This window comes from Fukomys damarensis, unplaced genomic scaffold (assembly GCF_012274545.1).
Source record: "Fukomys damarensis isolate Sample0158 unplaced genomic scaffold, DMR_v1.0_HiC HiC_scaffold_38, whole genome shotgun sequence".
In the NCBI taxonomy this organism is placed as follows: Eukaryota; Metazoa; Chordata; class Mammalia; order Rodentia; family Bathyergidae; genus Fukomys; species Fukomys damarensis.
Window position 1 is genome coordinate 69,056,465 of NW_022900950.1, and position 17,191 is coordinate 69,073,655.

Sequence of the window (17,191 nt, forward strand, 5' to 3'; positions counted from 1 at the left end):
TGCACACACACACACACACACACACACTCATCTTAGGCCAGTCAACTGTAAATATCATTAAACAACAAATAAATATAAGATAAACAAATTTAACATTGTAGAAAATTTTATTTCTTAAACCACGTGTAAAGTTTAAGTAAACTGCAAAATCATACATCACGATTTGCCAACTCTAAGACATCTCACACATCTAAGCCTAAAGTCTCTGTAAAACACCAGATACCAACTCCCCACTCATAGATACGGATTTTTTTGAAATGATGCTGACTGTTGCATGGGTAAAAGGTGAAGAGAGGGGCTGATGGGCTAAGGAGTGGTTCACACTGATCATCAGGGGATTCGCTCGCTCCCTCATAACTGCATGCCTCTTTCCCCGGGCTGTTCTTTATCAAAGAAAACCTCATTTCCAAGCCTATTGGCTGCACTCTGATTTTCATTTAAGTTTGGACAATGAGAACCCAAGGGAGATCGAAGGATAGGAGGAAGAAGGGAGACACTGAGTGCGTATTTCCCCCAGACGGTCTGTTACGGGGCTTTGAGCAGTTATTGTATCTTCTCCTGGCCCCAGTTCCAGTTGGGAAACTTTTCCGTCCAAGGTTCAAGCTTATGGTGCACAGTTGCCACCAAGAATCTAGGTCCAACGAGGCAGCCTCTGCTTTTGTCCTTCAGCGACAACACATTTGACTTATTCAGAATCAGGGCCAGTAGCTATTGTTCAACTTGAGTGAATTCATCAATCTCAGTTTTACTTGTGTTCCTGACTGGGGCCCGAGGAATGTAGCCACTGAGAATTTGGTATTATTCATATTTTACAAATACAATTTCCTATTGCAGGGAAAACCCTTCTTGCACAGCTGGACTTCCTCCCTGAAATTTGAAGACACTGAGGAGGAAGTAAAGCAAAGAGCCAGGGATTTAGATCAGTGGTTTCACTGCCTGCCTCACAAATGCAAGGACCTGAGTTCAATCCCTGGTTCTAAAAACAAAACAAAACAAAAACAAGAGAAAAGAGATATCTGGAAAGGACACAAAGTGACAGGCGATGAAGCGGTAGAATCTAATAGTGCCTTTTTAGCTCTTGACAGAATAAAAATCGTAGCCTCTATAATGTTCCATAATGTTGAGAAGTCTATATGTAAATGTGAGTTGTTCAGAGGAAATCAAGTATTTTATGTGTGAGAAAAAAACTTTTTATCTATCACAGGACATTTCTTTACTAATGAGAAACATTCAGATTGTTGGAAGATCTTTTGTGGAGTGGTGCTTGTGTGTGTGTGTGTGTGTGTGTGTGTGTGTGTGCGTGTGTCCCCTTGGATATCCTTTGATATATTTGCCTCAATAATTTATTGATCTTCTACATTTCATTTCAAGACTTGGGAAACAATCTCGGGATGGTGAAGCTTGTCAACTTGATGGCCTGGGAGTTGCCCAGTGCAGCACACTTTGGTCTGAATGGATCAGGGAGATATGGCCCTTGAGGTCTATGTCTGGTCTTCCACCCCTTTCTCTCTGACATTATTTCCCTGTTCTACTTCCTGGTCCCTATGAATTAAGCAACTTTGCTCTATCACCTGCTCTGCTATGTTATTCCTGCCTTAAAGCCAGCCAACCATGTACTGAATCCCCAGAACCATGAGCCAAATTAAATCTCACCTCTTTTAAGTTGTGGGTGTTGAGCATTTTGCTTCCAAAAATGGGAAAGCTAATGTGGAAACTGGTAGTTTCTAAGGATAGATAGTTCTGAAAAGCAGGATCAAGAAATACATGAAAATATCACCTTGAAATAATGGTGGCAGTGAGGTGTATTCTGAGGGTCAACCTATGTGGACTCTATGAGGCAGAAAGGGATTCAGATGTGCCTTTTCTGTGTATGGACCATTGCCCAGCTAAACAGGGTACATAACTGGTGAGATCAGCATTGATTCATCCAAATATTTTCTGGTTTGTGACGAAGTTCATCAGGCTATCATAGCTGAAGGAAAGCTCCATGTAAGTAGTCTTCATTTCCATTGTTTAACAGAGTAAACTCTGTTGGATCTGTGTATCAGCTATGTACCAGGAACTGATGCTCCTCAGTGACCATATCCATTTATAATAAAAGAAATCTGCTACTTTGTGAGATGCCTCTGTAGCTCTGGACAATATAGTGAGTCCAACAGTTTGATTTGCTATGAAAGTTTCCAAAGCCTATTGCTGATGTTTTCCAGTGATATAAATGTTTTAGTCAGTTTTCTTTTTTCAGCAATGATCTTATGTATATCAGTTTGTAATCTTATTTTACATAGAGCACAATGGTGAATAATGCCTCAGAAGATCTAGTTTTTCATCCTTTTTGGAAACAAAATCTAATTATTTCGTTCAGGAAAACATTATCTTGTTCTGGAAAAAATCACTTTTAATTTATTAGTGAGTTCTGTTTTCTGTTTGAAAAACTTGCTACATTTTCAAAGGCTGCAAGGCAATATTTTAAAAGGCGAAGTATTAGTAGGGGTAAGGTGTTCAGTTCTTTGATCTACAAAGTATTCAATTTCAGATATTCCCTGTTGTATTTATAGTTAAGCTCTTCTTTTTCACCTATTCTGTTAAATCTTCTCATTTGTAGGCTTACTTGTCCCAGTAGAGTCCTGTTATTTCTGTAAATTTCATATTATTTTCAGATTCTATATTTATTAAAAGTTTCTAATTTTATCCTGACCTGAACCAACTTTCTTCTGTTGATCAGTTTTTTAAATGAAAGTTAAAAGAAAATGAAATAGAAAAAATAGAAAATGCTAACTCAGGGGCTGGGAGTGCAAGTTAGAGGTAGAATACTTGCTCAGCGTGTGTGAGGCCCTAGTCTGGATCATTAGAACTGGGTAAAAAACAGGAGAAAAAGGAAAAAAGCTCATTGAATATAAGTTCCAAGTCACAAATTATTCTCACATAAGTAAGCTAAATCTTGCTGACAGTTCTGTAAAACTAATCATCAGACCCTTCACATGCATACACAATTTCACAAATTATATTTAAGAATTATATGTTAATAATTATGGTAAAAGAAGTAAACAGGATATTAGGGAAACTCATGGTTGATATCGTTTTTAAAGTTTAAAAGTGATGCAAAAAAAATCTTATTCCAAAGCTTTTCCTTCTAAAGCCACCAAAGGACTGTGGGAAACCCAGGAGACAGTGGGCAGCAGTAGGATTTGAAGACCAACTGCAAACCACACTTTGCACACTTACAAAAACATTTACATGCGGAATAACAACCTTTAAGAGTAGACTGTGAACTTCCCTTGGAATTCTTCAGGTGTCCAGGGCCCTCAGCCATGTGGGGGCGTCGGGGAGGGACAGGCTCCCCTTTTGTGGCAGCAGAATCGTACCTTCTTTCCTGTCAGTCAAGCAATTCTAAGTTTCTGATTCACATAGGAGGCTTCATACTCTGCTCTCTCTTGGGGCTGTTTGTTGATTTTCTGGGTAGTTCTACAGTGCCACAGCCTTGCAATCTCCCCCAGAACCTCGCAGCAAGATTGAAGAGCAGGCCATCCTGAAAGTTCTGTCTTTACACACGTGTTGAGCCTACTACCTTGGAAAACTAGACAATCCAAGATGAAGATCCCTTTCACTTAATTCAATTGCTTTCACCCTATCTTTTCAATGACCTTTTTGTATTGACTGTTGAGTTTTCTGTGGGTGTGGTTTTCTCTGTTTCTCTACTTGTTTTTTAAATCTTACTCTTTATTACCATGTGTTTGCAGTACCTCCTGATGACATTCACTCTGGAGAGCTGCTATATGTACATACAACTTCTTAATTCTTTTCACATCCCATTCCCTTCTTCTGCCTAACCCTCCCCTCCCATCTCTTGTTCCATGTCTCATTTGAAAAAAACAAAATTATCCCTTAAGGCTTAGAATATGGTCACATTTCAGATATTTTCATTAAAAATATTCCATCAAATGTCCAAAATAATTCATAACCACCAAATCCAATAGTGTTTTTTAAAATTCTTCATTAACACATCAGATAGTCTTGTTCACCTTCTCCTAGGTGGTATTTGTCTCATTTAGTTTATTTTTTTCCAATCTGGAATAATTTCTCTACTTTATTAGGATTTATTTAGTCCTCCTTTTTTATATTTACAGATATTCCACTCATGATGCATGCTTTCTCATTTATATGTGGACTATATGGAAAACTGTTCAAATAATTCACCTAAATGAATCACCTAAATAAACATTAGACTCTGTTTTATTTTTCTGGTTTTGTATATGGAATGAACACATAGATGTTTTATTTTTCCCAGTGCTAAAGTGAAAGCTGTGATAATGCATAACAATGCTGGGAATGTCAGAAATGATCAGGGAGAAAGTAAAGCTCTTTGGACAACAACAGCAAAAATAATAAAACTAAATTATTCAGAAAAAAGATCAACACTCCTAAATAGCAACTATCCTTGTGGAAAGGGGTTTAGAGTTAATGCAGATTGTTCCTTGATTACACTGAGTCATTATGTTGTAAGCTACTAGGAGCAGAGTCCTATTCATCTTCATCATCTATGGTGATTGGCACTGAGTTTTATACATAATATGATCTCCACCAGTGTCTGCTAAATCGAATGTGGACTTCCAGCCAAAATTGCATTTATATAATGAAATATATGATAACGTTCCACTAAGTTTTTTTTTTCTAAAACGTATTTTGTATGAAATTCTTGCTGCTCGAGTGGAAGGAATGCTATATATAACACAGGGATATCAAATTTTGCAAAAATAGGAAAGTTTATAACAGCTACAAAAGCCCTGACTGTTTTTCCTTAACTCTCAGTGCTACAGAGCCCATCCTTATTGCACAAGCAAAGGAGTCAATAAATGGGAGAATTCTAATAAACATGTGTTACCATACCTCTCCTTTTGATAAAGGGAATTAGGTGTGGGCTTTATTATTAGAGAAAGAATGGTAAGTGTGGATGTGGTGAATTGACAGTTTGTCCCTCTCCCTTTAAAGGAGAGTCAGCTTTCTTGTCACTAGGAAAAAATACTGGACATTCATAACGTAAAGGAGGAGAGATTTATTTTGGCTCACAGCTTCAGTGTGTTCAGCTCGTGGTCATCTGGCTCCAAGGCAGAAACAGCACACGTCATGGTGGGACAAAGCAGCTCAAGCCACGGTGGCCAGCAAGAAGAGAGGGAGAAATGAGGGGCAGGGATACTCCTTTCTAGGTCATGTCCACAGTGACCTGCCCCTGCCAAAGGGGCCCCAAGGGGACATCTGAGATCTAAACCACAACACAGAGACGGGGGCTTTATCTGTCCCTTTTTCAAATCTCCTGAATTATATGTGAGGTGTGATGGCAACTCGGCAGCATAGAGCCATTTGTTCTAGTGATTTACAGAAGTCCTTTATTGATTATTTTATTTCGGATGCAAAGTTACCTGTTCGAATGCAAGAAAGGGGACGTAAAAGATGTCTGAAATCATCACATCCAAGGGGAATATCAGAGAAAGAAGAAGCACAAATACCTGCCTGGGGGGAATTTTCCTGCCAGTGAATATCTCAGGCAGGGCTCAGGGGAAACAAGCAGCTCTCTAAGATTTACTATACCTTAGAGTTGGGCAAAGTGGTGCAGGAAAGGGATTTCTACACCTGGCTTGCTTCTCTGCAACAGGAGAATCAAGATACAAATCCTCCAAGAGAAACAGAAAAGTCACCTGCTCTACAAAGTCTCCCACCAGTGGTCTTTCCACAGCCAAAAGAAGATGACAGTAGGAGTATAAAAGTGTCTGAGTTCAAGTAATATTTATTCCCTCAACATTGAGATGTTTAAATAGATTAGTCTACAAATCACTAAATGCTGAAGACATTGAAAGGGCCTTTGATACTGTTGATAGGCAATATTTAATTCTACAATCCTCTTCCCGATTTTAACTCATAGGAGGTGACTACTCAGTAAAGTTGAAAGCAGTTACTAAAATAAAATTATTTCACATTTGTAGACTGCTAAATTCAGGCTAGGCTATCAATGAAAACTACTCTATGTATCATGGAATTAGAGAATATTTTGCAAATATATCTGCTTTAGTATGTAACATTTTCTATATTCAAAAAGTGAAACTACAAAAACTATTTAATGACCTCAATACATAAGGTGAAGACTTGAGAGAGGTGGAGGATATATCTTAGGGATCAAAAAATCTTTGAGCAAGAAAAATATTTAGCTTCAAAACCATATAGTACACAACTAATTCATTTGTAAATTGTTTGCAAACAGGGTTTATAATTAACACGCAGCACATTCACAGTGGATTAACAAATTAATATACTCGTAATCAGTGTGTCCTTTAGTACTGACATGAACTATCTGTGATATTACTTATAAAATAAAAATAATAGATTTTATGGATTGCATTGTAGGTTCTTCTTAGTAAATGAAAAATAAAGCTTTAAGATTTCTTGCAAGAGGGAAGGTGACTTGAATCATGCTTTGGGTTACGATGCTTCACTGAGACACAATCCCATGTATGCTGGTTTAACTGTACAGGCTGAGTTTGTATTTCTGTTACAAAGTACAGCTATAGCCATACTACAGCTCCACTCTGCAGCAAATCTATGACGAGACTGTCTCAAATATATTGGGAACAATTTAGGAAAAGTCTGATATATTAACACAATCGTCCAATTGATAAAATGTAACTGTTTTGACTCAAAAAGCCATCTTTCTCAATGAATAACTGTATTTTTAAAGTTTCTAAAAACATTTGATTTATTTAGTTATCTGTCCACATCCATGGGTTCCACATCTATGGATCCAAGTAACCACAGATAAAAAATATTTAGAAAAAAATTACTGCATCAGTTCTGAATGTGTACAGACTGTTATTACTGCAAAAATGCTACAAAAATGTGGCATAACAAGTATTTCCATAACATTCAGGTTGTACAACATTATATATGTATGTGATTTGGATATCATTTAGATAATACAGCGGTATGTGCCTAGGTTATTTGCAAGTACTGCTGCAATGTCTTTAGGAGCTTGAGCACCTGTATATTTTGATATCTCTCCTAGAACTAATCCATAATTATCAAGGGAAAACTCTCTGTAACTAATACAACATAAGATTTCATATTACTAAAACCTATAAACATTAATTTAAATTCAAAATTTAAGTCACTTAATAAATGATTATTTTGTATTTCCTATCTCAAGCAATGCTTCTGAAAGTCCTTCTGCATATTCTCCTATTTTAGGTGACATGATTATTTTTAGTGCAGCTCAAAACCCTTCACAGATTTTGCCAACAACCTGTTTAACTGTTACATGCTTTGAATACGGATGACATATCAGCGTTCTCCGGTACTAGTTGGAAAGTTTATGAAAACATGGATTCATGGTGGTTTAGCCAATGCATAGTGGGGCTGAGGTTTTGCCCTGCTGACGCACTGTCAGGTAATGGTGGTGCCCTTAGTCTGGGCACCCACACACACTATTCAAGAACCAATACAAAGAGAAAGTAAATTGTTGATAAATATTCTGAGGCTTACTTACTTACTAGAAATAACTTTTAGGAAAAAAAGTCCACTAACATCCGTGTTGCAATAAACTTCAATAATTACTAATACAAAATACTTTTTGCTTACATATATTAGCAACTTTTTTTAGGTAATTAACAGACTACCAGTTCAAAATATGATGGATGCTGAAGAATCTCCATCTGTTTAATTTCGCTTTGGCAAAACACAATATTTGATGTGAAATACAGTAATATGAAGACCATAATATAAGTACGGCAATTAAAATATTCAGTCTTCCTGCACATGGGCACACATATGATACTGTGTTTTGGTAAACATTCATTGGGTTATGAAATGTTTTAAACACTCTTCCACCTAAGAAATTTCAAATCTCATATCAGACATATAAATCAGTTAAAAAAAAACAGGAGGACTCTGATTAGAGCTTTTGGTTAAAAACGTTACAGTATTTCCCACTTTACTAAAACCTAGTTACAATCATTGTGAAATCTCAAAACCTCAGCATATTTCTATTATTTGTAGATATACTTCAAACATATTTCTTATTCTTTGATTTCATAGTGCCTAGATATTTTATACTTAGTAGTGTGGGAGAAAAGTGTAGCACAAAACTGAACAACAGCAAAAATATTTTAAAAAACTAAAATATGTTTATAGGCTTGGGTGCCTTGAACTTTACACAAGATACTGTGATAGGTATACCCAATAAATTGGTATTTTCACTTACATTGCTTAATATTACATTGTGTAATTTGCATTTTATGTGAGTTTTTTCTTTTGTATGTGTGATATGTCTGATGTGTTTCACAAATTGGAAACTTATGTATAACTTAAAGTGCTTTGTATGGTGAAGAATTACCCAAAATTTTTATAGGTCTCACTAGAGAATTCTAATTATGAGTTCCATATCTTTAATCTTTGGCATTTTTCAAGGTCCGGTGTGAGCTGAGACACATTCTAGAGTGCAATCAAGGTAATGAGGCAGGCATTGGCCCACGATCTTGGCAATCATAAAAATCTCAAAATCACTTTCACATTTCATCCATACTTCAGTCATTGACCTCTACGCCTGACCTCTCCTGAAGATTTATAATCACGAAATTATTTTTATCATTTTCTTAAACTCATATACTTACAATCAGGAGGCATCTTTTCCATAAATACCGCATAATACTCTTTAAGGAGTTCAAAATTTTCCAGATTAATACTTTCTTGCAAAGAAACATCACCAAATCTAAAAATTAGAAAAAAGAAAGCAGTCATAAGTTTATAAAATATCTCTAAAAAGTAACACTTTTTTCTAACCTTTTCTTTTTCAATGGATGGCAATAATCTCTGAAGGAAGAGACTCTCTCACTTTTTAAGCTACGTTACACCATGGTGATTTTAAACAAATTCCCATCTCCACTGCCCCAGATTCCACCAACCGCTTTTGACAATACCAAAATAGTCTACATTCACAAAAGTGAAATAGATGAAACACCGTATGTAAAACATCATCCCCTGTGTCATACATAATTAATACTCAGTTGAAATCAGGTTTCCTACCCAACCCTGCACCTCCTTTGCAGGGCTCCATCTCTGCATATATAGAAAAACCTCTCTGTCACTTCTTCATCTTTCAAATCCTTCTCCAAAGCCAAGGCAACTTGGGGAGGGCTCCAGAAGACCAGGACTAGACACTGCACTGCACACCCTTGTGCCCACTGTTGGTGGCTCTAGGTACAAGTTCAGCCACACAACCCTGGGAGTGGTTGACTTTTGCACACATTTTTCTTCTTCAGTTCTCCACTTCTGTACCAGTGTCATCTCTCTTCTTCAAGGAAAAAAAAACCCAAAAAACAACTTTCTTCCCACATATCACTAAGGGTTGTCTTCTCTTTGAGAATTTCCTCTTTTCAACTTGAAGTCCCTTTGTCGTTCTGTAAAAGGACGCTGTATAAGTGGCTTCCAATACCAATTTCCATCCAAATCTGTATTTGCAGATGTTAGTGTAAATTTCAGTGTGCTTTGCCTCCCAAACCTCAACTGGAACAAACCTAAAAACTGAAACCTCTTCTTTGTGTGGATAATTTCTAAGATTTACCCCATTATGTCATTACGTAGGTTCAAAGATGAGGTACCACTTTAGATGTTTTTCTCACTACTTATTGACCTTTTCACATTTTCTGGCCTCACTTTGTTGTTTTTCTTTCCCAACTCTACTATCTATTACGTATTTAATTACTCTCCTAAAGCCTCACAAATACTCAGGGAGTGCAATGAGCTCCCGTCCCTTTCAATCTGTCCTATGCAGCATTCTCACATTGTTTCACATTTCACCAAATAGTTATTTAATAAAAACTACGTACTAGCTATTGTACTATGCAATAAATAAAATCTTGGTAAAATTAACCTAACATTTCATCATATCAGCTCACTAGACTTCAACCAGTCTCCAGTCTCCATAATGACAACATTTCAACCTTAGTTTAACATTTCATTCTCTACAAAGGCCTCCAGAGACACTTGTAGGGATATGGTTATGTCCTTCCCTTTTATCAGCAGTATTGTCATTCCTTTGAGACTTTTCACATGCTTTCCTCCTCTGACTAGACTGCCTTACCTTCCTTCTTGGCTAAAATAAATCCTATGCCTCTTTCAAAGCCAAGGAAAGGCTCACCTCCTCTTTGAAACCTGCCCCATGAACTCATTTCCCATCTGTACATTATTTTCTTTCTTACCTCCTTCCTGGCTAATTACTGCAGGAGTCAAATGGAATAGAATGTTTGTTAATTTGTCTTCTTTACTGCATAGTAGTTCTTTCAGGACAGGGATCAGATTCCATGCTTCTTGTCACTTTCTTTCTCCCTGTGTCTTATACCTTGGGAGAGCAGTGCCTAGTGTAGCCTGTGTTCAGTATCTACTAAGTTAATTGTGGAATACAGGAAGATAATCCCAGGAAAATCATTAGAAGAGTTCCCCTAGATGGAAAGTGTACTCTTTATCAGACAGTGTATTCAACCAGAATTTTAAGGATATCACCTTTGCTGAAGTAATATTAGTGGTATACACTGAATGTTTGTGTCCTCACAAAATTTACGTGTTGAAGCCCTAAATCCTAGGTAGTGATGGGACCTGTAAGGAAGCACCAAAGGCTAAATGAGGTCATGAGGGTAAGCTATGATCTCACAGGATTAATGTACTTATAAGAAGTGATTCTCGGGCTGGGAATTTAGCTCAGTGGCACCACATCTGTCTTGCAAGTGCAAGGTCCTGAGTTCAATCCCTGGAAAAAAAAAAAAAAGGACTACATAGCCCCACCCCAACCCTCACTTGTGCACAAGGAGGTCATATTAGCACACACTAAGAACAACAAGGTCAGAAGTCTGGAAGCCAGGAAAGATCCTTCACCAGAAACTCAATCAGCAACAACTGTACTTATGTACTTTACAGCCTCAGCAACTGTGAGAAATATCTTTTTGTTATTTTCTTTAAGCCTCCTCCTTAGTCCATGGTCTTTTGAAATAGCAGTCCAAATTGACCAATAGAATTAACATTTAACTGTTTAAGAACAATCTCAGAAAATACGTTTTGCCTCGAGGTTAAAAAATGCAGCAAATATTACTAGATATAGCAGCATATGTAACCCTCAGTGTTGCCTAGTGAAGCCCAAAATGCTGAACCAGAAAACAGAGGATCAGAGAACAGAGAGGAGCGATCTACTCAGATCAATATTTGGTTGTGAGACTGCTGTTCAAGCTTAGCCTTCCTGCTTCCCTCAGCACTTTCCCTAGTTTGCCATTCTGACCCTTTTCAAGTCTGTTTTATACAGTTTCCAGGTATGAAAGTGCATCTTAATAATCAAGCAAGAGGGGAAGGGAAAGGATACTTTCAACAAAGTGACTGACAACAGAAACAGTCACAGGGACATGAATGATGCAGATCAGTCCAATGTGAATGCTAACTAGTCCTTGAAAATGCTGACTAGTCCCTGAAAAGTCATGGAGGGGTGTCAGATCTCTCTCAAGATCATATTCGCATGCCTTAACTTATTAATTTCGTCTAATGTGTCGAAGAGGACACCATTTTAGGATGGTCCTACTCTTTGGCCCAAGCTGCATAATTTATGTTCAGGAATATCATTCACTATGAACACCAAATTTGCTGCAAGAATAAGATAGATTGATCTTTGCTACTGACTTTCAGAAGTGTTTCTTTAGCAAAGAAAACTTCCCACACAATATAGTGAATACAATTAAATTTTGATTTGTGTGTGCTATGATGAAAAGGACTAATAGTTTCCATATGGTTTGGAATTGTATCTATAATACATAGCTTCATCATTGACTTGTTTATTGAAAGATGAGAATGATGAAAATCTATGACTCCCACAAAATATCTTTTGGGGAAGATGAACAGGAGAAGAAAAAATTTGAAAAGAATAGAAAAGAACAGTCATTTGGAGCATCATTGAATTCAATAGGATTATAATTACAGAGTTTTTAGTAAAAGACATTAGCAAAAATGTGCTTAACAAGTCATGGCAAAGAATATGCAAAGCATTTTAAAACTTCCTAATCAGGAAGGAGACATCGGAGAATGAACAGTAGACAAGAAGGAATTTAAATTAGTAAAGACTATCAACCTCTCCAAAATTTGCCTGTGGATTTCTCCAGGTAGATGATAAAATCTTGCTCTAAACTAGAAACTACACAAGATGCAAATATTAAATTCTGTGATCACATAAGTATATTTTGACAGTGACCCCAGGAATAACATACAATCATTTGTTGTTTGAGAAAGTCATTTTTTTTAATTTTAAAAGATGTGTCAATATTACTACACAATAGTTATTATAATAAAAGAAACAAAAAAAGATTGTGTTTTAGGACCCCAAAATTAAATTTGCCTATCAACCAAGCTAATTTTTCATGCACATGAACATAAAATTTCTGAAATTTGATATACATGTAGGTGTTTGGGAACATAAATAAAGATAACCCACATGAATATTTTAGTATTGGCATCAATATTTTCATCAGTGTCATTGACACACTTAAATTTGATTTGGGCTCAAAGTCCTTAAACATAAATACTTTACCTTGATATATCAAGTATTTTGTTACTGATTAAAAAAATAAATGTGTTTTAAATATGTCCATGTGCAGAAACATGAGATTTTTCAGAATTCCATTGAATGGAAAAATGTAAAACTGAATAACATACCCAAAGCTTACCTCTCAGCAAGAGTTTGCTGTTCATTGATTCCAACATTAAAAAGTACTGGATAGACATATAGCAACTGCCCTTCTTTGATCTGCAGAGGTAGTGACTCAAACATTCTGGTTGGAAGCTTGACCTCTACCACATAATGTTCACTGAAGAAGGAAAGGGGCAGAGGTAAGAAAATTTGCATATTGAATTTGTTTTTTGTTCTTTTAGAACTAGTGAAAAGAAACAATAAAAGTTGGAATATTGCATTGATGAAGTATTTGGCTGCTCTGTACTAATTTTCTATTCATTCACTCAAGAAATATTCTGTAGTTTCACTATGAAATTAGGTGGTACAAAGAATTGTAAGGATTTGTTTACATGTTTGATTTCTTTACATTACTCATTAGCTCCATGAGGAATATTTGGTTCATTTTTTTAATACTTAGTCTGGGTACACAGTCTCAATGTTTGTTCTCCTGATATTTTAAAAATCCCGTCAGTCTGAAGAATTAGTAATTTAATAAAAGATTCAGTGAGGCCTCATAAACCAGATCATTTATAACATTTCCAGTTGCTACTATTATTGATGAACTGCCCTGTTTGTAATGGCTCGATGAAAACAAAATGGCTTAATTATTTAAGAAGTAACCTTTTGGAATCTTGCTCATTTTGCAACACATACATAACAGAAAAAACTTTTTTATTGGAAATTTCCATTCAAAATTACCTTTAATGTTTAAAGTTAAAATTTTAAATTAGGCGTCATAACATATGTTAGCCAAAGCAGTGGCTTGTATACTTTGAAACTTGACGTGCAATGGAATTGAGTATGAAAAGGTAAAGTGTTTAGCTCAGAAGTGCGGAAGGGCCATATGGTTCTATAATACACAGAGTTGTAGGGTTGTGATGCATGTATTGGGAAAAGGAACACAGGACAAATTGTGAGTCTCTGGGAAAATCTTTTAAATTTCTCCTACTTCTGTATCTATAAGCACTAAGGATCACTGACTCTTAGACTTGCTTTTTCCTAGCTATGAACTAGAGACTTGGCAATGACCGCGAGTCCATCCACAGGGACGTCAGCATTGCCCTCTGGTTGATGGGAGCCTTGTTTTTCTTGTTTAATTGCTCTCAGTGTCCTTTACTGCAGCCCAATAGAAGGCTCATGGTTAATTCAAGCCTTTCAAGAATAGGGAAGCATCACTTTTATTTAGAAGTTTCTCTGATAGTGAAGTGTGTCATAAGAATTTTGTTACAACTTTTTATCAGAGTTATTAAGGCACAACTAACATGAATGCATACATTTTAAGAACATAATTCAGAGTTTTAGAAAATTTACAGCACTGTAATCCATGATCAGAATCCAGTTTTAGAACATTTCTATCACTTTAAAAAGATCTCTCATGCCTGTCACTGCCACACCCACTGTCAGCCCCAGGAAATCTTTTACAGGTTTAATTTTTCTGTGTATTCCATTGAATTGATTCATACAATTTATAATCTTTTCTGTCTGGATTTCCACTTAAGTGTTGAAGTTATTCATGTGTTTTTTATCTTTTCTTTCTGTCTTAGAGCAAGATCCTATTGTATAGGTACATCATGCCACATTTGATCTACGCATTTGTTAGGTGGTAGTTACTTGGATTATTTCATGATTTGGACTATTATAAAAATGTTACTATGAAAATTTAGGCAAAAGTTGTTGTTTGGAAAAATACTTCATTCTGTCTTGCTAACACACCTAGTAAGAGTAACATGGTTTCTTTATATAAAAGAAATTGCTTAAGGTCCCGAGTTTGATCCCCAGTACCAAAAAAGAAAGAAAGAAAGAAAAAAAAAAAAAGAATTTGCTTATTTCCAAAATGGCTGTACCATTTTACATTCCCATAAAGAACATAAGAAAAGTTTCTGGTTTTCCCATGTCATTATTGATACTTGTTATGATTTGATTTTTCAATCTAGTGTAAGTTGGTATCTAATAGTGGTTTTAACTTCCGTCTGTAATGATGTTGTCGCAGTTTAGATCTAACATGATTTTTAGCACTTTGCCTGCATCAGATGATCTGCTAAGTGTCCCTTAAATATCTTGAGAAGAGTGTCAACTTTTCACTTTTGATAATAAAATTCCCAGAAATATACAGAGTTGTATCACTTCACAGCTGCGTATGAGCAATTTCACAGTTTCATTCCTTTTTATGCACGTGTATGTGCGTGTGTGTGTGTGTGTGTGTGTGTGTGTGTGTGTAAGAAACAGTCATCTTTCATTCAACCATGTGGCTTTAGGAATCTTCCACAAAAATATAAAATAATGATTTTATGTTTGCCATAGGTAGGAAAACAAAATTACTATGAACTTTCTTTAGACTATCTCTCTTATCTATCTGAATAATATTCTCCCTTTTGTACACTGCCACCTGAGAGTGTTTTAAATTTTAAACAACCTCATGCATTTTGTAAAAGTGCTAACATTACAATGGCTGAAATTTGAAGAACTTCCGACTGAAACAACTTGCTATAAGACATAATTCTTCTATCGTAGGCTTACATGCCAACATTTCTCTTAATTATTTCTGATATTTTGCCCATCATATATTGACCTTTTAAGCTATTTATTTAAAGCCCTTCTCGGAAATTTCACAGTCTGAGAGTGAATTGTCAAAAATAACGAAGAAAAATGGTGGTATATGCCCTTGACACAGGAATATATTTCTTAAAATGTTGCTGCTTTTAACTGAATTTAATTTAAAGTCATCTCAAAAATTATGAAGCTATTAACTGAACACATCCCATAAAAGTAAAAACACTGAGAGTTTTAAAGTAGATAGAAATAAAGAGAAAAATGTCCTTCTCAAGCAAGTACTATTTTAAATTTCTCATATTCATGGAGGAACATTATCATACTCACCTTACTACAATGCACAAACATTAATGAGACTGTTAAAAGTATTTCAGAACTTTCCACACCAAAAAGAAGAAGAGAACAAAAGAATATTTCCAAAGAAACCCGCATTCTTCTAGGCCCCTTTCTTTGCCAGTGTCAGAGAAACTAGACTTTTTGAAGTGGGCAGCACTCACCGTCTTCCTGTTACAACTGGCAAGACATCATTGGATTTGGCTTCAATTATTTTAAATGCTACTTTCTTCAAGTCAGAAATGCCAACAGCCATGTCCTCTAGCATTCCGATTTCATCACCTAAACAAAGGAAAAGGTGCCTTGGTACAAACACACTATTTAAGGAAAATGTCACCAGCCACTATGCCTCTCTGCTGGAATTTGTTCTAGTATTTTAGTGAACAAGTTTCCAAATACAGCAAATCCATTCTACACATTTTTCTTCATAGGCTGAAGGTTTTCATTGGCAAAAAGAACCCCTTTTAATGAACTCTACAAGTCAATGTACCCTTTAGAGAGGAAGAATGTACACTTTTGCTAGGCAGCTTGAGAGAGATTTTTAACCCCTTCAGGAAGCAAAGCATCATGCAAGCATCTTTTTATTATTTAGTAGGATTGATATTTGATTTCTAGAAACAAAGAGACAAAGAGCTGAGTTGATGATCACTGACCCATGTCCATGAGTATCTAGGTACTGACAAATAAAGCCCTGGAAGCAAATAATTAGGGTTCTAGATCAACACGATCCAAACAGAAACAGAATGCAAGCTCAATGAGTAATTTTAGATTTTCTGGTACTCCTTTTAAAAGAGTAAAACTTTTAAAAAAGTAAAATCCATCTTAACACACTCTGGTCGAATATATTGAAAATGCTATTTCAAATATATATTAATGTGAAATTGTTAATAGAAGATATAAAATATACAAAATATTTTACTAGCCTCTGAGGTTGGGGTGCATGACTAGAACATATTGATTTGGACAGGACACATTTCAAATGCTCCAAAGACACACGAGTGTACTGTGCTGAGCCCTTCAGTTCTAGATCTTACGTGCAGACTTCCAACTCACCATTGAGAGACTATGTTGGCAAAGAGCCTTTTTCACTATAAAGAAAGCTAGATGGCTGCTCAGGAGTCCACAATGAAATAATCCACATTCTATTTTTAAAACATAGCAGGAGCCAAAAGAAGTTAGCAGGTGAATGAATGCAAAAATTAAGTTACATTAGTTTTGTGGTACTTGGTACATCAAAGGTCTACTTACTGTTAAGCTTACCTGAAAAGATGTTTAAATACCCTATGAATGGGATCGTGATTTTTAACTTGTGAGGAAGTAATACTCACTGTACGTGCTCAGCAGTCCCTCATATTGCACTATCAAGCCCACCGTATGCAGCTGCTGCAGGAAGTCAGGGTCATGTAAACTTGTATGCAGTTTGATGATAAAACCACAAACCAATCCAGCAAGCTAAAAAAAAAAAAAAAAAAAAAAGATTATTTAAGGAATTTATTGGGGCCAGAAAGCTCAGGTTTCCAATTTTTAAATATTTTAAGATCTGAGACATTACAGATTTAATAAAAAACT

At 36.0% G+C, this 17,191-nt stretch overlaps 1 protein-coding gene across 4 annotated transcripts in view; it reads right to left on the bottom strand.

The window, feature by feature from the left end:
• The window catches only part of Inpp4b (inositol polyphosphate-4-phosphatase type II B), a 943,087-nt gene that overhangs the window by 68,820 nt on the left and 857,076 nt on the right, over positions 1-17,191 (bottom strand). For all 4 annotated transcript variants that reach the window (XM_010639876.2, XM_019209903.2, XM_010639877.2 and 1 more), the window contains 4 exons: positions 16,951-17,074; positions 15,787-15,904; positions 12,735-12,875; positions 8,652-8,749 (listed from right to left, as the gene is read on the bottom strand). In XM_010639876.2, the coding sequence (XP_010638178.1) occupies positions 8,652-8,749; positions 12,735-12,875; positions 15,787-15,904; positions 16,951-17,074 (481 nt within the window). The remainder of the gene's footprint in view (positions 1-8,651; positions 8,750-12,734; positions 12,876-15,786; positions 15,905-16,950; positions 17,075-17,191) is intronic.